The 25,287-nt window shown below is 36.0% G+C and overlaps 2 protein-coding genes across 5 annotated transcripts; both read left to right on the top strand.

Annotated features, from left to right (window-relative positions):
* Positions 1–908: 908 nt before the first annotated feature.
* tlr3 (toll-like receptor 3) lies at positions 909–6,938 on the top strand. 3 transcript variants are annotated; one of them, XM_079462532.1, is made up of 6 exons: positions 909–983; positions 1,505–1,548; positions 2,008–2,464; positions 2,681–2,875; positions 3,817–5,663; positions 6,055–6,934. In XM_079462532.1, exons 2-6 carry the CDS (start codon positions 1,529–1,531, stop codon positions 6,281–6,283), a joined length of 2,748 nt encoding a protein of 915 aa, XP_079318658.1. In that variant the 5' UTR covers positions 909–983; positions 1,505–1,528; the 3' UTR covers positions 6,284–6,934. The 3 variants fall into 3 exon arrangements, with proteins under 3 accessions (XP_079318658.1, XP_079318657.1, XP_079318659.1); XM_079462533.1 differs by having other exon boundaries at positions 924–969; XM_079462531.1 differs by having other exon boundaries at positions 909–1,548; positions 6,055–6,938.
* Positions 6,939–7,109: 171 nt separating this feature from the next.
* Positions 7,110–13,667, top strand: cyp4v2a (cytochrome P450, family 4, subfamily V, member 2a). Of its 2 annotated transcripts, XM_079462535.1 has the most exons (12): positions 7,110–7,147; positions 7,503–7,813; positions 8,073–8,185; positions 8,652–8,737; positions 9,035–9,225; positions 9,844–9,913; positions 11,058–11,184; positions 11,300–11,473; positions 11,553–11,655; positions 11,754–11,888; positions 12,055–12,234; positions 12,332–13,667. In XM_079462535.1, exons 2-12 carry the CDS (start codon positions 7,621–7,623, stop codon positions 12,493–12,495), a joined length of 1,536 nt encoding a protein of 511 aa, XP_079318661.1. In that variant the 5' UTR covers positions 7,110–7,147; positions 7,503–7,620; the 3' UTR covers positions 12,496–13,667. The 2 variants fall into 2 exon arrangements, with proteins under 2 accessions (XP_079318661.1, XP_079318660.1); XM_079462534.1 differs by having other exon boundaries at positions 7,145–7,813.
* The last annotated feature ends 11,620 nt before the right edge of the window (positions 13,668–25,287 follow it).

Raw genomic sequence — 25,287 nt, 5'->3', positions numbered from 1 at the left:
TAAACCTTTACAGTGTCTTGAAACAAAACATGTACACGGCGGAAAGATAATGGAGGATTATACAAGATGGTAACGATGACTATGTGTACATTTTATTTATACATTTGATGACGATTTGTTTATTTTAATAGCCCTAGTTTTGAACAGCAGTCGAATATGCTTAGGAAATAGGGGGATATCCCTCGCACTTAGTCAAATCCTCTTTTTCAGCCCAATACAAATTGCCGAGGTCGAAATGGATATTAAAATAGCAGAAGTTACATAAAATTGGTTGCGCTGTCAAGGATGTTTTTTTATGTTGGACAAGAAAAACTTACCACATTCGTCAATTTTTATAAGGAATAATAAGCTTTCGAAATTGAATGCAGATAAAGGGTCGTGGAGGGTTTAAAAAAATCGATATTTAAAGCCAACCTTGACCTCTCTGACGAATTCAATGACGCTGTTGGATATGACACGTCTGCAGAATTCGTTTCAAATGTATATCTAACTAAAACTAATCACGTTTATGCAACTCAAGTGGACAGTACATCTGACCACAAAGTCTACCCAAGATGTAATACATTTTTATGTTAGCACAACCAAGGGCCTACCTTTTAAAAAGCCACTCATTTTGGTTGACATTTAGACATACTAATATATAATTATTATAGGCCTAACATAAAAACATACATCAAAATCAAACTATTAACAAACGTTATTGCTGAAGGCTTAACTTCGTCGTTGTGCATATCAATCAGAAATCGTGCTATATTTATATATGTCATATTCATAGTTAAATAGCCTACATATCAAATGTTGAACAATGTTGATTTGTTATTCAAAAAGGTTTTCAAAGTGCAAATAATTATGAAATGAAATCTTTGGCTCCCTCAGGTGGACATTGCGATTAACTGCGTATAAACCATGACAGTGTCTTGAAACAAAACATGTACACGGCGGAAAAATAATGGCGGATTATACAAGATGGTAACGATGACTATGTAGGCCTATACATTTTATTTATACATTTGATGACGATTTGTTTATGTAATAGCCCTTTGAACATCTGCAGCAGTCGAATATGCTTAGGAAATAGGGGGATATCCCTCGCAGTTAGTCAAATCCTCTTTTTCAGCCCAATAAAAATCGCTGAGGTCGAAATGGATATTAAAATAGCAGAAGTTACATTAAATTGGTTGCGGTGTCATACGACGAAGTATTTTTTACATCGGACAGATTGACCACATTCGTCAAATTTCATATGGAAAGTAGCCTTGCGAAATCGCATGCAGATAAAGGGTCGTGGAGGGTATTTAATAAATACATCTTTAAAGTCAACATCGACCTCGGCTTCATATTCAATGACGCTATTTGATATGACACGTGTACAGAAAAACACGCCTCGTGCGTTTCATTTTTAAGAAAGAGGAATTGTTCCCTTCTATTGTTTAATTCCCCCGTGAAAACCTTATATTTTCATACAAGAAGACTGGACTTGCTTAAATACTAAACTACTTTGCAGGAACGACAGATGTGAACATAGGAAATGAGATCTGCACATTTCAAGTAAGTCCTTATGGCAATGAACACATTGTATTGAACTGAAGTTCTTGTGATTAAGTCTAGTAAGTGTTAAAGTTGGCTATTTGTAAAGACTCTGAACATTTGATTATTATTATTATTTGATTCTTTATTTGATGGTCTGGCAAGTTATGCATACATCGTCGTCAATACGACTGATCCAGTCTAGTTACACTTTAGTAAATATTTCTCCCTTTTTTGCATGTATCTGCATATGCATATGCGTATACTTTACTTTTTTTGCTACAAAGTGGTATTAAACGTTCCAGGTTAAACAAGTTTGTTTAAAAAATATAGCAAGGCATTTGCTATATTTGACTATGACTATGACATTGTAACAAGCTGTTTATTGACACAAAAGAATAAATCTTTGAATTTAAAATAAAAGTACTTTGGGAAAAATATTTTGTATTAACAGTATTGATGTTCTTATGTCTGTTACAGCTACCAAGAAAAATATATGGAACTGAAGCAAGTCATATCATTGATGCTTTTCTGCACTTATTTCTATGGTCACTGTGCAGTCAAAGCATTACCACACAAGTCAACATGTACGGTTGAGAACGGCAAAGCAGACTGTAGCCATATGAATCTGAATGCGGTTCCAACGAATCTGCCTCGAAACATCAGTGCATTGGATGTGTCGCACAATAAACTCAAAAATCTGTCCTCCCTGCATTTGTATTCTGATCTGTCGCATGTAGATGCCAGCTACAACTCTTTAATTGCCGTTGAAGAAGATCTTTGTGTTTCTTTGCCACGCCTGAAAGGTCTTAATGTGCAACACAACGAAGTTCATTTGTTGAGAGAGAAAGACCTGAAAAGTTGTTCCCATTTGATCCGACTTGACCTCTCTGACAACAGACTGAAGCTGCAGGGGGAGCCCTTCTCAGTTCTGAAGGTACATCGAATGTCACACATTCTCAAACATATAGAGCATATGTCACACATTCTCAAACACAAAAGTTATTATCCAGAAGTAAAATGTGTGTGTATGCTGTCTTGTCAAATGTGCCTATAAAACATGAGTCAGACCTTCCACTGTATTATTCACCACAACATTTTATAGTCAGTTATTGAGTCAAAGGATGAGTTTTAACACATTCTCCCTATTTAGGCTTTGACGTGGTTGGACGTGTCTCGAAACAAACTCAAAGCGGCTAAACTGGGCACACAACCTCAGCTGCCAAACCTGGTGACTCTTGCTCTTTCAGGAAATGAGATTTCCGTACTGCAAAAGCATGACTTCTCATTCCTCAGTAATACATCTGCATTTCGGGTTCTAAAACTCTCGTCTTTGCCACTTAAAAAGGTAAGAGGAAGAGAATGTGCCACATGTGTCAGATTAACCGGTTGAATTTCAGTTTGTTAAAGACAACACTAACATGAAAAACATCCTGTGTGTTTGCCCCATTGTGTGTTTACTCACAGCTACTCTTATCTTTCATGGAAAGTTTTCAAGACCATGCCCTAGACTTCTGCGGTTACACAATGAAACCTTGATCCATGTTTTGATTGTGATGTGACCAGTGTTCGAATTGTGTCAAAGCTCTTGGGGGTCCCCTAACCATCCCTAAAAAACTGACGGAGCAACAGTAATTTAACCATATTACACGCATAAATGTCCTTAAAACGTTGATAATCCATTCAAAGAGATCCACAAGAGGGAGAGATATAGTAATTGTCTTGTCCTATGATTCTTGTTCTTTACTTTATATTATTGTAATGCAGTGCTGTTCCCTTTTTTTAATAATCCATATGAACCAATGCAGAATAAGAAAAAACCATTTCATTCCTTTGGGCGAAATGCAAACGTTTTCTAAGGGAAAGAAAAGTTTTATTGGGGAAATGCTAAAGTTTTGCAACGGAACGAAGTTTTAAGATATACGTTTTCAATATGAGAGGATCCGCACGACATCTCTGTACATGTCTTCATTGAACACCATGTGGCGGGCTTGAGCATACATGATATGCATTCAGATAAAAATGTCATTTTAATTTGCGTCTTATTAAATTTGAACAAATAAATTTGAATAAATTGGGTTTTAGTCAAGTTTTAATAAAAAACCAGGGGACCCCAAGTTCATTATTTTAGACCTTATGAAGGGTCCCTTAATGCTTAGGAATGCTTAATGTTTTAAAGAAGATGATGTAAAAATGAAAGCTTTGCACAAGAATCACATGAAAATTATGACACTATGCTTAAAGGGATGCTTCACCCAAAATTATAATTTATTTGTTTGATAAACCCAGGTGGAGAATGGCTGTTTCCAGACCATTGCTGGACTGTCTGATTTGGTGCTGGATGGTAGCAACCTCGGCTCCCAGTTTACCCCCACCCTTTGTCAAGAACTTGCTGGCACAGCCTTGCAAAACCTTTCCCTTCAGAACACTCTCCTGGCATCCCTCACAAACAGCACCTTCCGAGGCCTGGACAATACTAACATCACCGTGCTCGACCTCTCCAACAACGGCATGTCAAAGATTGCCAACGGCACTTTTCAGTGGTTTCCCCAGCTAAAATTTTTATCCTTGGAGCACAACTCACTTAAACACCTCACCAAGGACACCTTTAGCGGCCTGGGAAACCTGAGGGAACTTAACCTGCAAAAAGCACTGAAAAGGGAACGTCAATCAATCTATCCAATTATTGATGACTTCTCCTTTCATCATTTAGTCAAGTTGGAGCATCTGTGGATGACAAATACTGCATTTAGAGAAATAACCGAGTTTATGTTTTCTGGACTTACTAACCTGAAGACGCTGGATTTGAGTTGGAGCAGCACAGGGTTGAAGACGGTGACAAATAAAACCTTTGCTTCTCTGAAAGACTCTCCACTTCTCCACTTTCTTAATCTTACAGGCATGGGTATCACAAGGCTGGGCCCCAGAGCCTTCGCAAGCCTGGGCAACCTTGCTACACTCCTGCTTGGCCACAATTTTATAAATCAGCAGTTGAAAGGCGATGAGTTTGAGGGCCTCTTTAATATTCAAGACATGGACTTTTCTTTAAACCAACAAACCATTTCTCTAACCAATACATCCTTTATTCCTGTCCCTACATTGAGGAGTCTATTGCTAGGTCGTGCCATCAAAGGGACCCTAGATTTAGAAGCCTCTCCATTCAGGCCCCTGCTCAACCTCACAGTTTTAGATCTCAGTAATAACAATATTGCAAACATCAACTCTGGCTTACTGAAGGGGCTTTATCACCTGAAAGTGCTGAAAATGCAACATAACAACTTGGCGAGGTTGTGGAAGACAGCCAACCCCGGCGGTGCAGTGTTGTTTCTCAAGGACGTTACAAAACTGTCCTATCTAGATCTGGACTTCAATGGCTTAGATGAGATTCCACCTAATGCTTTGCGTGGTTTGTCCGAGCTACGTATTCTAAGTTTCCGTGGCAATCTCTTGAATCAGCTGCATGCCTCTGTATTTGACGATCTGACATCTTTAAAGTATTTGCATGTTCAAAAGAACCTTATAACGTCTGTTCAGCGTGCCACATTTGGTGTGCCGCTGTCCAACCTGACAGAACTTCAGATGGACCACAATCCCTTCGACTGCACATGTGAGAGTATCTTGTGGTTCTCCGAGTGGCTAAACTCCACCAACGCTAGCGTTCCAGGATTCCCACAAGGTTACGTCTGCAACACTCCGAACGGATATTTCAACCGATCCGTCAGTAGCTTTGACCGACTCTCTTGTAAAGATATGACACCTTTTAAGGTGCTATATATTTTGAGTAGTACAGCTGTGTTGATGCTGTTAGTTACGGCTTTCCTGGTACACTTCCAAGGTTGGAGAATTCAGTTCTTCTGGAGCATAATGGTACACCGTGTACTTGGCCTAAAGGATGAAAGCGTTATTGAAGCAAGATATTTGTATGATGCGTACATCGTACACACTGCTGAGGACAAGCCGTGGGTGGAACGAAGTTTGCTCCCTCTAGAGGAGGAACATTTCAACTTTTTTCTTGAGGACAGAGATGCCATACCTGGTTTTCCTCAGCTTGACACCATTGTGGAAAATATGGGAAGGTCCAGAAAAATCATTTTTGTTATCACAGAAATGCTCCTACAGGATCCATGGTGTAGGCAGTAAGTAATTTTAAAATTATTAAAAACCTTACAAACATACTTTGAGCTTAGCTTGTAGGACATGGGTTTGATTACTATATAAAACAAATATAAAGATAATACCTGAATGTACTTTTTGGAATAAAAGCATCTGTCAAATGCATAAAGTAAATGTTCAATTGCAACTAGGTCACCACTGGTAAACTGTGATTCATTGTTTAGTTTCAGTTGTTTATCATGTAAATACAGATCCTTAAATATTTAATAAAACACATACTTCCTTATCTGCAAATACTGAGATGCACCTTAACAAACACTTTAGTATAATTTCACAGTTATAATCTCAGAACTCAGAGTCTCTTTTTTACTTCGTTTCTGATTAAAGTGAAACATATAAAACATTTTTCTGCAGATTCAAAGCCCATCATGCTCTTCACCAGGTAATGGAGGACAATCGTGACTCGCTGATTTTGATTTTCCTTCAAGATGTAGCCGATTACAGTCTGAACCGTTCTCTGCATCTGCGTCGGGGAATGTTAAAACCTCGCTGTATCCTCAACTGGCCTTTACACAAGGAACGCATATCTGCTTTCCGTCAGAAACTTCGTTTAGCATTAGCTTCAACCAACGTGGTCAACTAAACATTGTCAGTCTGGTAGTAAGCAAAAGCTGTCATGATTCTGCCGCATCCTGTCATGTTTCTCTTGGTCTAGTGGCAAAGTTACTAGTTTCAACAAAAGCTAGACCACTACCTGTTGAGAGAGAGAGAACATTTTTTTAATTTAAATAACAGATAATCTGTAAATAAAACACCTTCGCGTTGATTGCACAAATATCCAGGTATATGTAAAGTAATCTGGTCAATGTTTGCAAATGTTTTGTTTTTGCTTTAATGGTCAGATGAGGAAGAAATATGGTGGTGCAAACTGGATTTTTTCAAATATTCTAATATTAGAAATTCAAAATTGAAAATTCCAATTTACCCACCATCATATCTTTCTATACCTGTATATTCTATACCAACCCCCTGTTGACTTCCACTGTATGGGTAGAAAAACTTGCAAAAATGTTCCTATTATTTTTAAGTTATTAAAGCTTTAACATAACAAATTATTTCAGTATTTTAAAAAATGTAGTGATGTAGTAATAAAGTGGTCAAAACAAAATTAATTCCAATCTTTTGGTGATGAAAAAGACTATCATTGTTGCACTAGCCTATATCGTTTGTCCTGTTATATAAAACCCTAAATAAAAGACGACAGTATAGTTTTCAACTGTCGGTGTATGTGTGTGTTTGGAGGGTCTTATGTTGATATATCATCGTTTCTGTATTTCATTAGTTTAGTTTATGTTATACATGATTTAAATGACTAATTATATACAATTTTATTTCAAAACATAATTGCTGGTCTAATAATAATTGCCTTAACATTGTATCGATTAGTTTAATTTTTGTATACCGCCCTCAATTGCATTTTGTTTTGTTTGCTGCATGTCCTTGTGAGGTAGGTGACTTGTATTTCTATTGACACAATGGTTTGGTTTCCCATGCTGAAAAACTAATGTTGTGAGCCAAGTATCTTGGTAACTTGTTCAGGCTTCTTTTGTCCTTTTTAAATGGGAGACTCATGAAATGAATGGTTCCTATTTCAAGGGTGTTTATGGGGTTAGAAACGTTTACTTTTCAGGTTGACTAACAAATACTGTACAAACTAAAATACACGTTGATGTGTTACTTTTGATACTTGTGTTTGTTGAAATTTAAGAAAAATTATATTATATATTAGTATTTAAAAAATACATAAAAGCCCACCGAACCTACATTCCAGAGGATAATGTAATTGGAATTGTGATTTTCAGAGCTTACAGAGAATAACCGGGGCAAGGATGGTCTAAAGTCCAGGAATAGCAAGAATAGATAAAGCTCTGGAAACCGGCCACTTGGCCACTAAACGCAGTGTGCACCTCTGTTAAAAAGATGGTCTGGTTTGTCGGTGTGTACACTTTCGGGTTTCTAGCCGCAGCAGTTTGTGTTTTTCTCTTGAGCTATGTCACCTACCAGCTGCTGCACAACTACCTGCACAATTGGAAGGAGTTACAACCGGTACCGGGCATTGGATATATTTATCCTTTTATTGGGAACGCGTTGCAGTTTAAATCAAATGCCGGAGGTGAGAGGAATATTTATTAAATAAATCAATAATGAAATAAATGTCTTCTTTTGCTAAAAGTTCAACTGTATACTGTAAAGAAATCACGAACAGACACGTAATTTTACATACAGTATTTTGAATTTGAACCTATAACTCCATTTTATGTGTCAACTACCCAACTCTTCAAAGCTACAGTTAAGCACTTCACCCGATATAATACACATGTGATAAGCTTATTTATTAATGTGACTTTATGTGATTGACAACTCTCTTTCAGATTTCTTTTGTCAGTTGGTTGGCTACACGAATGAATTTCGGAATTCTCCTCTACTTAAAATATGGATTGGACCTGTGCCGTTCCTCATCCTTTACCATGCTGAAACTATTGAGGTACTGTCAGATACAAGTGCACTTGTATGCATACATTGACTCACAAACACACACATGTGTTATTCCTTTACCTAGTGCCAATATCTTGCACAATATGAGGGAAAAACGTTTGATGAAGATAACCTCGGTGAACTAACCTACTATGTCTGCCCTTGTCAGTTTAATTACAGACCGTATGTAAGGTGAATGTTTGTAGTGTCTGGTACAACAAAAATTTGTTTCAGTCTGTTCTTCACACAAACATCATACAACAAGTCTCAATTATCTTTCTACTGCTGAGCGTATAATAAATAAGAACATTAACCGCAAGTCTGTCCCTGTAAGTTAATTTGCCATTTAGCAGATGTTTCTTTTTCCATAGTAATACAGTTCAAATTCCATTAACTACAAAGACAGCTTCACAAGTCTGATCGATGAGTTGCTCTTGACAAATCCTAAAGCCAGACTAACTCTTATTGTCCCACAGACAATTCTGAATAACCCCGTTCACATGGATAAAGCCTATGCATACACATTTCTGCAACCTTGGCTAGGAACTGGACTACTTACGAGGTAACTTGTTTAATAAAGCAACTTGGTTTTGTATAAAATTTTTATTTATAGAGAAGACACGTAATTCCATATTCCAGTGTTTTAGACAAGATCTTAAAAGCATACGTGATGTGCTCAGATTTGCCAAAATACCAATGTCTGCAACAAAATTCTGAGATTTCATGGAAAACATCTAAGACATTGAAACAACTAGCTACAATATATAAAATCATAAGCAACTTGTTATATGGATGATCCAAATGCCATTGGTCAAAAGTTAACACGGTTCTGATACCTTTCTGTCTTTCTCTGTATCAGTACAGGAAATAAGTGGAGACACAGACGGAAGATGTTGACTCCAACATTCCATTTCTCTATACTGACCGAGTTCCTGGAGGTGATGAATGAACAAGCTGAAGTGCTTGTAGAGAAACTGGAGAAGCAGGCTGGGAAAGGCCCATTCAACTGCTTTAACCACATCACTCTTTGCGCCCTCGACATCATCTGTGGTGTGTCAGTTTGTATCCAAGTAACTGTAAAATGTATATAGTAATATTATGAAATATTTCATAATTTACAATACAATAAAAATAATATTTATAATACTAGAAAGGCCATAAACTTTTAACATTTTACATCTTTTGTGTTTTGAAATCCTTATAAAATACGTGAATTCCTTATAAAATACATTTGAACATTCTTATCTAGTAATGAAAAAGTAAATGTATTGTACATTACTTTAGTCAAAATGTGTGGGACGCCTGCAAATGCTTTTTAGATTTTGTGCCTTATTACAAAACACAACTTATTCAGTTTGCCTGTGGTCTTCTGGGGGCAAATGTTTAGCAATTTTGTCATTTGATTATTTGTTTATTTATAATAATGCTACAAGATTAATTAATTTTATTTCATTTTTATTAAATTCTTTTTTTCATTCTTTTACATTTATTTTGTAGGCCAATATTTCATTTGATTTCATGAATAAACAGAAACATTTTCAAAGTTTTAATTTAATTAAAGTGAGATTTAGCTTAATGTTGTTGTGAGAGCATGCAGAATTGTGTTGTGTGAAGACTTGGTTCAAGTATCCAAAATTCCCCCCAATTAACTGAATTGTTATATTTCAGAGACCGCGATGGGAAAGAGAATCTATGCACAGAGCAACTATGATTCTGATTATGTGCGCTGTGTGTACAGGTGAGTGCTCTTTATTTTATTTCTTTCTCAAAGTTTGGAGCTTTGATGTCAGATTGTCTAAAGCATTTTAGGAGACTACAGTTTAGGAGACAATGATGTCACTACTGTCTTGATTTTATAAAGAATTAACAAATGTTTATGGATTTTATCAGTGAACTGAAGGTTACAGATACCGGTGCCCACCCGCAGTTTGATTATAAGGCACTGCCCACTAAGACAATGCTAACCTGGGACTGACTGATAAAGTGACTTTACCTGAACTGCAAGATGAATATATCTAATCTACAGCATGATGTAACTGTAAACGTGTTTCATGAAATAATTTTGTATTTTGTACACCCGCAGAAATGATTAAGCGACCATTAAAAATGTTCATTCGATCAGCATTTCTAGATGTGTGGCCATAATGTCAAAAATCTAAACTCAGGAGTGACAAAGTCTTTCCTGTTATTATGACATGTTTCTGCAGTTTTCATTTTTAATGAAATGTGGGATAAATATTGTTAGTAGTTCACAGAATAAAACAAAAAGAATACTTTTACCTAAACATATCAGATTATGTGCGCTGTGTGTAGGTGAGTGCTTTCTGTTTTTACTTTATGCTTTTGGCAGACGTCCTTATCTCAAGCAACTTGTTTAATGCAACGTTTAAGGTAAAATACTGTATGCCATATGTTTATGATATTAATGGTTTAAAGAAATGAATGGACGGAATATAAAATCTTAAGAATGTTTTGTAACTCAGCAAAGGACACATGACACAGTGTGTGTTTAGCTGGGTGAATGAGTTAATGTCCATTCTATGCCATCTTTGTTTGAATAGTTTAAAGTCCATACAAAACAGGGCAGTTTATGTAAACTCCCAGGTTCTGTTCCAAAATCTAGCAAACATAGGCTTTATTTTTAAGTCATAATTCAAAGCAGCATTCTTTTACCTAATTTTGACCATTATAGTTAATTTGTAACGTAATGAAAAGTAAAGTCAACCTATTGCATTGTGGGCTACACTGTATACTGCGCATTCGGCAAATGTTGCAGGGCATTTACTTACTCCATTTATAAAAACAATATACAGCACTAAGTACAGACACTGTAGGATACATCATTACTGCCAAATCTCAGTGCTCTTGTTCTGACTGTGCAGAATGAGTGACATCATCTCCAGACGCCAGAGGATGCCTTGGTACTGGCCTGACTTTGTATATAACTACTTCGGTGAAGGGAGGGAACACAACCGTAGTCTTAAGATCCTCCATTCCTTCACAGACAGCGTGAGTATCACTGTGATGTCTGCAGTATTTCTACAGTAAACTCGTTCTAGAGGTTTGCACTGTGTGCCATCTTAAATGTGCACCAATTGGCAGTGTGTGCCTTCCGTTCACACAGGTGATTCACGAGAGGGCAGACTACCACAGCTACATTGAGTCTGACAGCGAATCGGATCAGGGCATGAAGAAAAGGAGAGCTTTCTTGGACATGCTGTTGAAAACGACAGATGAGAATGGGAAAAAGCTGACTCACAAAGACATCCAGGAGGAGGTGGACACGTTCATGTTTGAGGTAAGTCGCAAAATGGTATTATAGCTGTTAACATTCGTATGCTGTTTTTAAATCAGTATTTTTTGACTGAATTTTGCAGGGTCATGACACTACAGCAGCTGCCATGAACTGGGCCATACACCTGTTAGGTTCCCATCCTGAGGTTCAAAGAAAGGCGCAACAAGAACTCTTTGAGGTGTTTGGTAAGTTTGGCCCACAAGAAGTTCAGGGTCATATGGTGCACTATACTAGAGAAGCATGAACAGTTTTGAAGTACTCAGTGAAACTGCTTGTGTTTCAGGTGAGTCTGAGAGGCCTGTTAATACAGACGATCTGAAGAAACTACGATACCTGGAGTGTGTGATAAAGGAGTCTCTGCGTCTCTTTCCATCTGTGCCGCTTTTTGCTCGAACCATCTGCGAAGACACAGTGATCAGTGAGTAACACTTAAGTCTGTCTGATCACTTTGTCATTATTTAATAACAATTCCTATCATATACAACATCATCTAACTATTATATTATAATATTATAACATATTGGTAAATTATTGTGCATTACTATTATTTATTATTATTATTTAACTGTATCTATCTTCTATAGAGGGCTACAAAGTCCCCAAAGGAGCAAATGCCATAGTCATAACCTACTCCCTCCACCGTGACCCTCGCTTCTTCCCTGACCCTGAAGAATTCCGACCCGAGCGCTTCCTGCCAGAGAATTCCCTTGGTCGACATCCTTATGCCTTCATTCCTTTCTCTGCTGGGCTTCGCAACTGCATTGGTGAGATGCATAGACTCAGATATACACATCAAGTTATGCCAATATCTCTCTTTGTTTTCTTTTACGTAGCATTTACAGAATAATGTGTATGTTTCAGGCCAGAGGTTTGCTGTAATGGAGGAGAAAGTTATTCTGGCTTCCATTCTGCGGAACTTTAACATTGTGGCATGTCAGAAGAGGGAGGATCTTCGGCCAGTGGGTGAACTGGTCCTGAGACCGGAGCAAGGCATCTGGATCACACTGGAACGCAGAAAACGCTGATACACACTTAGTAATCGCACAGAGCTGCACAATCATCTGCAACTTCAAACTTAATTATAAACACAAAAGGTGTTAAATGATTTGAGTAAAGAAATAACAAAAATGTTAATGCTACTTCCAAAAAAATGTATAATTTCAGAATATTTTGAGAAACGTAGCCTACTTTTTAGTAATTCCTCATTAAAAAACCCTTATAAAAGGTCTTTGGATTTTTTAATTCTCAAGTTATGAGCTTTAATGTCAGATTGTGTAAAGCATTTTAATTTGAGCAATTAATTAGGAGACAATGATGTCACTACTGGCTTTATGGATTTTATCAGTTAACTGAAGGTTACAGATACCGGTGCCCACCCGTAGATTGATTATAAGGCACTGCCCACTAAGACAATGCTAACCTGGGACTGACTGATAAAGTGACTTTTCCTTAACAGCAAGATGAATATATCTAATCTACAGCATGATGTAACTGTAAACTTCAAGTACAATAAAGATGTTTCATTGAATAATTTTGTGCCACTAAAAAAAAACCATTCAATCAGCATTTCAATATGTGCCGCGGCCATAGTGTGAAAAATCTAAACTCAGGAGTGACGAAGTCATCCAGCAGCAATGCGAAAGACTGACAGCATGACAACTGTCATAAAAATACAGGTTATCTAATTGTTTTCACTTTTCCTAAATACATGTACAAATATTGCTGTTGTATTGCTTAAAAGTGAACATGATCTTGTTTTCTTGGTAGTATTTGAGGTCTGAAAAATGCTGTTTTCGTTTTCTGCAAATATAAACAATATTTTTTTTTAAATGAGGAAATATATTTGTAGTAGTTCACAGAATAAAAGAAAAATAATATTTTTACCTAAACACATATCATACCTATAAATAGTAAACTCAGAAAAACTGAACATGTTCTTTGAAATAGTCTCTTAATTTATTCTATATTTCCTACCCAGTACCCTCAAAACATTTATTGTTGGATAACAACTTAATTCTATGACGATAGAATGGATTTATCTGAATTTAAACTGGGTGAATTCTGCGGACAAGTAGAATCTTAAATTCTTCAACGTGCTTTGTTTAATTTCAAATGAACGTTATTCATTTCTGTTGAGCTAATCTGCTTGAAATGCTTCAGTGTGTCACTTTTTTTTAAATAAACATCTTTATGTTCACCACCTGTAATGTATGGTGCTATCAGAGAACACCAGAGAGTTTACTGCGTGACCGTTGGCAGAGTATTTACTCACTGAGTAAAACTGCACACATGCAAAGTCAGTTATGTGTTCCTCCCCAACCTAAGTAAAATCTTTACTCTTCACCACTATGATAAGCCCCAAAAACTCACAGACAACAGCAAATCTGCAGAATTTCAACATTACCAAACAATAAACATGCACTAACAAGTGTCCTTAACATTCATCCTGCACACTCAACTTTAACATTTACCATCTAAATCCAGTTTCTGCAATGCTTGCTGGGAACATAGACCTCTTTCAGTAAGTGACTGTAATGAATATGATTCATACTGTCCCAACACAAATGGATGACGTTACATCAAAAAGTCGCCTATTTATGTTAGAAGTAGATATTGAAATTGCTTTAAACAAGAAACCAATACAAATGTGTTAAAATAAACTGTATTGCTTAAGCAAAAAAAACTATTTTAGAGAGTCGTTTTTATCTACAGTATATGTAAATTGTGAAAAGAATGCAACTGTTTATGAAACAGTTAACCATCACGTCAGAATTCATTTGAGTAAAAGAGAACAAAAGAGTTATGGGCTGCGTTTCCCGAAACCTTCTTAACGCTACGTCATTCTTAAGTTATACCTTAACAGTGGTAGCGCTGTATTCTTAAGAACGACGTTTCGGGAAACCCAATCATGATCAGTTAACTGTTAACATTAAATGCCTATTTACAAAAATGAAAGTGGCCTTTATTTATATCCTATTACAATTGACCCACTGATTGCATTAAAATAAATAATAAATCATACTAGAAATATAAAATTATAATAAAACAATTGTGCTCGTACCCTCTGGCCAACTAAACCATTATCTCACCTGGATAACAGGTGCATGTCAAGGCTATAAAGATTAAAGCATATGTGTTGGCCTACTTTTACAACACTTGTCGGACTGTATGATTGCATAAAGAACCATAAACATCCACACCTTTCTGTTGCAGAAATATTTTTTGAATGTAAAAAGGTATACAAACTATAAACGTGTGAAAGAAAGGGTTCTTTTAAGATCCTTAGATCTCAATATATATTTTTTTAAAGTGTAATGGAAATTTTCTAACCTTGCTTCAGGACGTGTTGGTCTTTATGTTTTTGAAGTGTTTATCTTTGTTTTTCATTCCTATTATTCTATCCTTGCTTCGTGAAGTGTTTAGGCCTATCTTTGTTTTCTTTAAGGTGTATTAATGTTTTTCTCTAAACGCATCACACCACACTGCCTTTGCCCTCGAGCAAAGACCAATTTGTTCAGTTTGGGATAACAGGCATAACTTCTCGTAAACCAGCTCGGGATTCTTGCTGGAGGGCAAAGGGAGGGGGTGTAACGTTTGAATCCTATATGAACTGTGTGGGCAGAAGAGATGGGGGCCTTTTTTCTGCACCATGCTCATTGCACATGATGCAGATAAAACGACAATAAAATTATTTGCAAAGAACCTCATGCCTCTCTGTCCATTGCGTTTGTCTAGGCTGACTCACCTAGTTTAAGGAATAAGACAATTCCACGACAAAAGCATAACTGCAAGAAACTCTAAGTACAATTATTTTTAATGTGTATGTATGTATAAGTGTATGAACGCATGTACATATCTTTTTCTTCAATAAACAATATTTCTACTCTACTTAGTTTGACAAGATACAGTATAAACGGATTCTAAATCATGTAACGGTTCTTTAAAACAGATGTGAAATAAATCATGCTTTTTTCAACATGGGAATCTGAAATCTTGGCTATACTACAAAATTGACATCAGTGGTCATTTAGTAGTCATTTGTTGTATTCAAAAGATTTAACAGAGTAGCTTTTAGATGGCTTCAAAACAAACAGACACAAACTGAAAAGTCACATAACAAAAAATGTATGTGACTGGGTCTTGAACCTGACCTATTTTTTTCTTTTCATTCTCGTTCCCTTTTTAATTAACTCGATGTGTTTGTTTAGAAGTTGAGAGCAAATAGGACGATGCCCCTCAGGGCGGCAGATAATACAAACTTTCCTCCCTCCACTTGATGTTGTGTTCTCCCATATAATCTCCTCATTACATCTGTTAGAATCTACTACTGCATTTATATTATTGCCGGCAATATGAACGTGACCACCCACTTCTTCCCTATTAAAGCAGAGAGCCTAAAACAATAAAAAATATACTCAAATTAAGAGTCTCCCATGACTTTGACTTTTGTCCTTGGCTGAAGCAACAGAGACTTGCCTGCTAATGTAACACATGTTGCGATTGACAGGCAATAGATAACTTTTTTTCAGTGCACATTTAATGTAAATATTTGAAAATATAATGCATTATAAAAAAATCTGAATTTCAAGGGGTGTTGAGTACATTGACACGTAGGATCTTCGTGTTTTATCTATGAAATGGCCTTCAATCGCTATGCAAATTTCATACATAAATATATGTGATTTTAAAATATAAAATTTGACCCCATACAGACTCCCCGCAGTTAATTCTATCCACCTGTTTATATGTGAGATGAATGCATTGATGTGTCCTGACCACAGAGAGGTGGTATTGGTCCTTTTTAAGTGAATTTGTTCAAGGTGTGAAAGACTCCAAACACCTGAATGCACATTAATAAACCAAATTCATGGGAACCTCTCGCAAACTCCAAATGTTCATGAATATACATAAAGTCTCAACATAGGACAGTTGGAAATTGTGGATAAACGGGCTGTGTGCTATAACTTAATGATATACTGTATGGATCCTTGTAAATGTCGCTGTGCCAATGCCAGTAAAGTCATACTACTTAAAAGTCCAATACTGAAACCAAAACAAAAATCTAAAATGATTGGTTTCATATCCTGAAGTGAATTTGGACAGATACTATATTTAATAAGTTAAAAATTGGAAATCCACTTTATTAGCTCCCAAAGGAAAACATAAAGTGTACTGTTGGAATTTGAATATAATTTTAATAAAATAATTAATAATAAAAAACGTTTCATGACTTGAAAAACTTTTAAAAAGTAGAGCACTGACAGTAATGGCCAATAGAATCGAATAACTATTTTGCTACAAGAACACAACCGTTTTAATGTGTGTACATTGCAAGCATATCTTCTGTTTGCATTAAAAATGGCTAGTAGATTCAAGGTATGCATTTGCATGTTTATTCCCTGGGAATCGAACCCACAACATTTTGCACTGCTGATGCTCTACCTTTTGATACTTTACAGAAATGCCTTAAAAACATAAAATAACAAAAATAGTTAAAATTTGCACTCTTGTCGTGTCTCTCATCAAATCACATCATATAAGACTGGAACTATAACTAACATCTGATATCAAGTGTAAACAATAAAGGGAAAACGGAAACTGATTAGTTTGTAATTGTCAGTCAATAACAGTAACAATATAGTAAATTTTTTCATTGACCAGTAAAACAGGAAAGTGTTCAAAAATCCTGTTTGTCTGTATGCACTGTGCCAAGCACACACATATTCTCAACTGGCTAGCTCAGGGCTGCAGATACTGGCGTGACGGTCTTCTTTTTGAAGTGTGTGGCGTGGTAATCTTGCACCTAAATTGACAGAAATGTGGGTCACGCCACCAATTTATCCTAGTTAACACACTTGTAGTGTTTCAAATTTCCTTACCCAAATCCTCCAAGGCAGAGTAAAAGCAAAACAGTTCTGTTACATTCATTTTAATTTAATCAAAGTATTGCTTAATAGACCTGAGAACGTGTAATACAAGGCGTCAAATGCCGACGTTCACTAAGAGGGACACTCAGTTTCAGCTCGATATAGCTGCTTTCAGAGCGAGAGTGTGCTTTTTATCTCTCTCTCTCTATTTTAACCTTTCTGACTTAATCCCTCTTTGATACATAGTTTGAAAAACAAACATGCACACAGAAAAACACACATATATACACACCCTATATGTGTGTATGTGTGTGTACATATATATGATGTGTGTTTCAGTTGATGTGTACACATACACATACACATGGCACTTAGAAATAATATGGTTTCCTATTTTCTTCGAGTAATAATTTTTTCATCATAATTTTACATTTAGCCATTTGGCAGATGCTTTTATCCAAAGTGACTTACATTGCATAATCCTACATTTTACATAGGTATCTGCAAACCCACAACCTTGCGTTATTGACGCAATGCTCTTACCACTGAGCTACAGGCAAGCTGTAATTTTAATAAATTAACTTAATATGAAAATGTATTAAATTAAGAAATATAATGTTATCATATTTATATATAATATATAAATACAGTGTATATATATATTCTGAATATAATTTCATTTATTTGTTTATTCAATGTTTATTGCCAGAAATTTACAAAATCCCTCAAAACAATGGAAGAAACTTAACAAACAGACAGAATAGACAGAAAGTAAAAGGCTCATATTAATGTATAATACACTGAAAAGCTTCCTCCCTTATTTTTACCGACCATTTGTTGAAAAAGGAAAAAATGTCAGTCCTAGGAATGTTTTCAACGATTTTTGGGTGAACCATATCACTTACAGGTTACAGATAATTTGGCAACATCTGACACTTGTTAGCGTGGGGTCTGAAAGCTTGTGAACTTTCAACAAGAGTGCCACTACAACACGCTTCTGACACCCACAAACATACTCGCTCCTACACACCCACAGTCACACCTCAAGGGGAGCGAGTGGATTACTTCAGCCTTCCACAAAACATAAAAAGATCAACAAAGAGACAATGGATGTGAAACAGAGAGAGAGATAGATGAAAACAAGAGAGGCAGTCAGATAGTTGAGAATTGAAGGCTAAGGGCTTGAACTTTCCCATACACCCTCTGCCAGCGTATCTCAGTGTGTGCGTAGCAGTATTTTTGAATATCTGAGTAATCGCACGTCAACAGAAAAGTTATTTCTGATGTACATCTGATTCTTTTGGGATTCCACATATGAGGTATTCTCTTTCTACAATCTTGTAATTTTTGCTCATGTTTGAAACTGCACAATCCCCTTACAACGACTGCTTTATGAGACATCTGATATCCACGTATTTCCAAACCACCCAATTTTTCCCACAGAACCCTATTAGATTTTAGATTTTCTTTTTCCCACAGAACCCTATTAGATGATGAGCACCTCTGTGCTCATCATCACAGCACACATAAACAGTTATTTGTTATTATTTATTATTAATAATACTTTTCTTCTGGTATTTTAAGTGCTTTCTGCTACAATGAAGAAACACTCAGTATGTTGCAGTAATTAAATGAAACTACTTATTGTTATAATATTGATGGCAGCGTGCGCTCTCTTTTATGATCTTGCCTAGGGCCATGAAAACCCACAGGCTTGGCAATGACACCTTAACATTCTCCCCACACATATTACGAAACTAATAAATAAAAGGGCTAGACAACACTCCACTCCACCCTAATCTTAAACTTTTACTGTTGTTGTAAAGGCTTATTGTTTACTGTTTAAACCTCACATTTTTTCCCAAAATAAAATGGGTTAAAAATACAGGCAAAGAGTAAAAGCGCTTTCCACAGCTTTTCTTAATACAAATCATGATCCTCAGGTGTCAGAATCCATCTCGCCTCAGTTGTTTTTTAGACAGAGATGTGAGGTGACAGGAGTGCAGAATTTCCATCCTCATTTTTGCTGCTGTATGTGTAAACGTCTTTTAGATTTGTATTCAACATAAATGTTTGTGACCCTGGACAACATGGGTCTCATTGGTCAATTTTTCGAAATTGAGATTTTTACATTAACCGAAAGCTGAATAATTAAGCTTTTTATTGATATATGAGTTGTTAGGATAGGACAATATCTGGTGGAGATACAACCGTGTAAAACTGGAATCAAAGGGTGCAAAAATATTGTCAAAATATTGAGAAAATTGCCTTTGAGTTTGTTAATCAGGCACAAGCTTTCATTTATTTCTTGTTGAAAATTTAGTGTTACATGATCTTTACTTAATATCCTAATGATTTTTGAACCTAAAAAAAAAATCGACAATTTTGACCCACACAATGTATTTTTGGCTTTTACTTAAAATGTTCCTGTGCTACTTAAGACTGGTTTTGTGATCCAGGGTCACATTTTAACAGTGAAACTGGGTAATGATGGGGGCGATTTGATGGGATGTGGGAAAATGTTAATGTTTCTTCATTCATTTAATACTTTTTTTGTCTCCTGTGGTGAACTTTTCTTATTAGATTACACAGAACATTGACAGTTTTACTTACTCTGTCACCACTATAATTCTGTTGTTTTTTTAATGCCCCTGGCTTTAAACGTGCATCAATAAAGAAACAGATAGCTTTCCTGCAGCAGGATTCTAATATCTACAACTAAGTCATCAACTTTTCCTTGTTTGTAGCCAGCATAGCTATATCACTGATCTTGCGGGTTACACAATCCCAAAAAAGTAAATGACCCTACATTGATGCCATGGGTGGTGGTCAGAAGCCCCCATAAAAAGGGCCTAGTGACGCCCCTGGTTTACACTATACTTCTGAAAACGCATGTGACATGACCATTCAGACTCGCCCGGGGCTTAACAAATCAGGGAAGCAAACGCAATGATACAGACCACCCAATCAGTAAGCGAATGTGGGAAACTACGCCTATGTATTCTAAAGTCTCCATTTTCGTCCGTTGACATAGAAATGTAATCCCGCAGTTTTCAAACTAAAACGGGGTCTGCAGCATTTCCAAAAGTCTCTGTTTTTGGGAGTAGTGTTAACGCCAGGCGTAACCATAGCAAGGGCTATGCGTTTTCAAAGGAAAACCGATAGTGTAAATGCCGTCTTACTGTGCATGATTCATTACTGCATGCTCTTCTAAAAATGCACGTTTATGATATTCTTAACTTCTCTGAAATAATTTTTCTTTCCAAATGTAGTTGTACTTTTCAAACTACATGGAACCACACTTTCCAGAATCCAACAATTTTATTAAATAGCCTGTTTCAATAAGAAAAAAAATTGGGGTAGTCATCAGCATATCACGTTGACTGAAAAAAACATGTTACAATTCTCTAGCTTTATTCAGGCAATTGATTGTATACCAACTCACAGGCCTTAGGCTTCATTACAATGTGCTTTGTTGGGTGCTCCCTGGATGGCTACATTGCTTGTACTCTGCATGATTACTTGCAAATTAATGAAGTGGATACAAAAGTCGACCCTTATGTAAAATAATCATTATGTGGAATGACATATTAATATATTCTCATTAGATTAGCTATTCTCCGCTGTCAAAGTGCTTGTGTTATACACATGAGTACTTCTTGCTTGGCTGTTGTGTCTTTGGGTCTACATTAAATGGGACAGTAAGAAAACAGTTTTTTCAACAGAACATCTTGTTCCACTTCAAGAAGAAACATTTAACTAGAAATGTGTGGAATGTATATTTAAACAGAGAGAATGTGTCTACACGATAAAATTTTAGCATTCTCTCATTTTAATTCATGTGGTAGGTCCCAGCAGTGATGGGAATTTATGAGAGGGAATAATAATAAAGGGGTAGCAACCATAAACAACCCATGAAGCATGAAAAACGGGAGTAGACCTAAATTTACGGTGTAAGATTTTGTAATTATAGTGTATGTGTATGTATAAGGGAACAATATTTTAAGTTAAGGTTATAAAGGGTTAGCAACCACATATAAGGTGGGACTGTTTTTTTTCCACGAAGTTTACATTTGCATTTTGTCATTTAGCAGATGCTTTTATCCAAAGCGACTTTCAAAGAATTCAGGGAGCAATAATAGAATAGCTAATACAAAGTTACTAGTTTCAACAAAAGCTAGAACAGTATACTTGTGAAAGAGAGAGGGTTAGTCTATTTTTTCATTTGTCTGAAGAGATGGGTTTTAAGTAGTTTTTTGAAGGTTGAGAAAGATATGGTTGACCGGACCGAGTTAGGAGGAATTTTCCACCAGGAAGGAGTTGTGAAGGATATGAGCGGGAAAGCGATTTACAGGGTAAGACAAATAAATATACACTCAATCTGATATCCTTGCCTGTGAAACATTTATTTAAAAACAACCCGCAATGTACCGCATAATAAATTAAATTAAGTCAAGTCAAGTCAGCTTTATTTTTATAGCGCTTTATACAATTTGTATTGTTACAAATTAGCTGTAAGAAAACATTGACTATAAGTAAAAAATATAAGGTTATGCAAATCAAAACACATCAGACAGACTATAAATTCCTATATGCAGTGTTAATTAAATAAAACAATAAAATTATTAAATCAATTAAATTAATTAATTGTAACAATAATCTACCTCTACAGAGAACATATCAGTAGGTAGAGAGAAACAATATGCGAAGTTTGGGGAATAAAGGGGTAAGAGTCAGGAAATAAAAAATATATAACTTTCACACTCTCCTACACTGCTACACCATTATGAACCCTGTGTTTAGCAAACCAGCGGCGTCTTGTAACCCATCTCTTCTGTAAAAACTTGACGGACAAATGACGCTTATTGCTCCCTGAACTCTCTGCAAGTCACTTTGGATAAAAGTGTCTGCTAAATGACTAAATGTAAATGTACAGTATGCTAGACAACAATGGGAGAAAGTTAGTGTTAGCATGCATTCCATATCGATGTCTGTCAGCAAATTTTGACTAGGATACATTTTTATTTATTTGATTTTTGAAGTTTTAATGTGTAAAATATGTTAAATCAATGTAGACCTTTATAGTGTCCTGGAAGGAAAAAGTTGAAGAACCGCAGCTGTATGGCCAGGAAGTTCATATCAATAGTGTTTTTGATTCTGTATTCAAGGGGGCCCCCTGGTAGTACACGTAGACTGTGTATAGAAAGGACCTTAATTTCACTCCATTCTGAATCAATATTGACCCCTTATAACCCGATCAGAACATCCATACGTTTTGGACTAACACTGTTGAGCTAAAACTACCAACTATCAACTATCAGTATTTAAATATCCAAACATTATGTGAGATTACACAATGTAGAAATTAATTGACCTTTTCATAATAGAGCTGTCTTGATCACTGTTGTTCCTCTGACATAAATTAGATCACCCATCTGCTTATTATTCTCTTTTAATAATCCATGAGAACGCCTCTCATTCTTTCACCCCTCTCTCTTAATAGAACGTCTCGTCCAACCATCCGTAGGCTTTTTCCCAAAGCTCTCATGCTTCATAAACAAACAAAAACTCTCTGTAAAATTTCCCACATGGTGCCTTGATTAAGCCCATGAAAGTTCAGCTTTTTTAGGTGGGTATGATGGAGGTAACCCAGAACATTTGTCAGACTTTATCGAATGAGCCACTTGTTCCAGTCCTAACTGTCACTCATAGTGCCAGCTGACCTTTGACTGGGTGAAGGCCTGGGGCCACATGACAACAGAGATGATGGTGGATGTAGACCCTGGTTGCCACAGCATATGGTTTTATGATCACTAACACTGCCTTTCAGCATATCTGTCTTTTTTTTGTACATAGATTGGTATGTTACACATTGAAATCTCTGTACACAAACAGATAACTATAGTCAAACCTGTTCATTAAAATATGGCGTCTCAATACTTTTGTCCATACTGTGTATATGTCACAGTTCCTTGTTTAGGCCTCTACTGCTATATCCAATGTATCAGATAGGGAATAACTAGTTCAATCACATTGCTTTTTCATTTGCATACATTTTTGTGACAACATCAGTCACTGTCGCTCAACATTTTGAATCACAACTTTCCATGAAATTGAATTACTTTAGGTCATTTTGTTATTGTAAATCACTGCTAGTTTCAAAGCCTCCTTATTTTTACATTAAATGACCTTTGTAATGTCCTATGGCTTCAATAACATTCTCTTTGGTGACAACGTGATGGTGAATCTTCCATTTAGTCTTTGAGCAATAACACCATGGTATTGAACTCTTGGGGATTAGGGAAAATGAAGATTGCAAGACTCAGCTGTGTCTGCCCCAACACAAGACACATAGATGAGGCTTTTCACTAATAAACCATGTGAGAATAAGTTGAGGACTAAGAGTTGAGGACTTATAGTATGAATGCACTGAGAGGAAAATGGAAAGAAAATCATTTTTTTGCAATAAAGAGCAACATAATTCAGTTCTCAATGTGCCGATCCTATTTAAGCTTCCTTTGTTTTTGCCTTTATTTTCTTCAAAGCTGTTTCAATAAGTTTATAATAAAAAGCCTTGAGCCTCTGGTACAATTTGCAAGATTATGAATAGGGTTGTCATGGTCATGACATTTTGGCTGATACGTACATTTTTTACTCCCTTTAGATCACAACCCCCCAAAAATGACTAATGTCTGCAGTCTACGACGTCTCTTTGAAGTACACTATTTCATGTGGTTTATTCCATTGAGTACTTTCATACGAGGCTTTGCAAATAAATATTGCACCAGTGTAGAATGACTAATAAATGAATGATATATAATTATTGCATATACAGTAACTATAGTATTCATTTACTTTGCTTTCACACTACTGATTTTGGAACCCAGTTAAGGTGAATATTATATTGCAGTAGCTAATATAATATTGGTGATATTCTGATATTATTTTATCCAAAACTTATAATATAGATTTCTCTCCTAAATGTTTTCCTTTCTAATGTGTGATACACATAACTTGTGCAAGGTAAAAAATAAACGCAAATATAAACGCAAGAAAAATGAGGATTGCATCCACGAAAACCTATTCAAGTCTTTTGTCCCGGTGGCACAAATGATAACAAATACTTGTATTCATTGTTTTAAATCTGTGTCAACCCCATTAAAAGTCTCTGTTTAACATGCAATGTTAAACTACAAATGCTTGTCTTCAAAGAAGTAGTAAGGAGGGTTACCTAGATAAAGATGACACCTTTGATTGGACTAAATTATGCTACACTGTTTTTTCATTGACACAGATTTTTGGTGAAGGGCAGATCAAGAACAAAGCATCTCTCTTAAAAGATGACCCATCCTGTGATAGAAAAAGCTATATTCAGAACTAACATCGTCATCATCATTACGGTCAATTTAAGTCAAATTTTAGTATCACAGTTTTCGGCTGTACCGAACTTAGCCTATTAAAGTAACAAAAAGACGTCTTCTGTGATCAAGGTGCCCTTTATAAGAGTGGGCCATCATCAGTAGTTTGCTAAAACTGACGTTGATGTGAATGATCTAATTCTTTGTGATGTGGAACACTAGCATAATTTGCCCTTGGATTAACCTGGGGAGATGTCTCACTGTACGTGCCACGATAATGGCAATAATGTGTATAATAGCAATAATAATACCAGAGAGATGGCTCTCAATTAGACCTCATCTTATATGATTATCTTGTATCAGCGCAAAAAAAGACTGTATTTACCTGAATATCACAATAAGCTCACATTATCATTTGTCTGGTTTACCACACGATTATCGGTAATGTTTTGATTATTATTATAAGCAATCATTCAACTTTGTTAAACTCAAACCCTGAATGGTAAAATGATATGTCTGTATATTAACAATCCAGTAATTGAGCTTTTAAAAAAGGTGCCTATCATTAGAGAAAACCTATTTTGCAGCGCAT

This window comes from Barbatula barbatula (genome assembly GCF_947034865.1).
Source record: "Barbatula barbatula genome assembly, chromosome: 8".
In the NCBI taxonomy this organism is placed as follows: Eukaryota; Metazoa; Chordata; class Actinopteri; order Cypriniformes; family Nemacheilidae; genus Barbatula; species Barbatula barbatula.
Note: the sequence above shows the minus strand (reverse complement) of the source record. Positions and strands in the feature narration are given on the sequence as shown.

Excerpts from the sequence above, each read along its gene's own strand:
- tlr3 (XM_079462531.1), top strand. The coding sequence starts at position 1,529 with ATGAGATCTGCACATTTCAA. Across the intron at positions 1,549-2,007 it reads ATGAGATCTGCACATTTCAA|CTACCAAGAAAAATATATGG; the intron begins GTAAGTCCTTAT and ends TGTCTGTTACAG. Across the intron at positions 2,876-3,816 it reads CGTCTTTGCCACTTAAAAAG|GTGGAGAATGGCTGTTTCCA; the intron begins GTAAGAGGAAGA and ends TGATAAACCCAG.
- cyp4v2a (XM_079462535.1), top strand. The coding sequence starts at position 7,621 with ATGGTCTGGTTTGTCGGTGTGTACACTTTCGGGTTTCTAGCCGCAGCA. Across the intron at positions 8,186-8,651 it reads ACCATGCTGAAACTATTGAG|ACAATTCTGAATAACCCCGT; the intron begins GTACTGTCAGAT and ends ATTGTCCCACAG. Across the intron at positions 9,914-11,057 it reads TATGTGCGCTGTGTGTACAG|AATGAGTGACATCATCTCCA; the intron begins GTGAGTGCTCTT and ends CTGACTGTGCAG.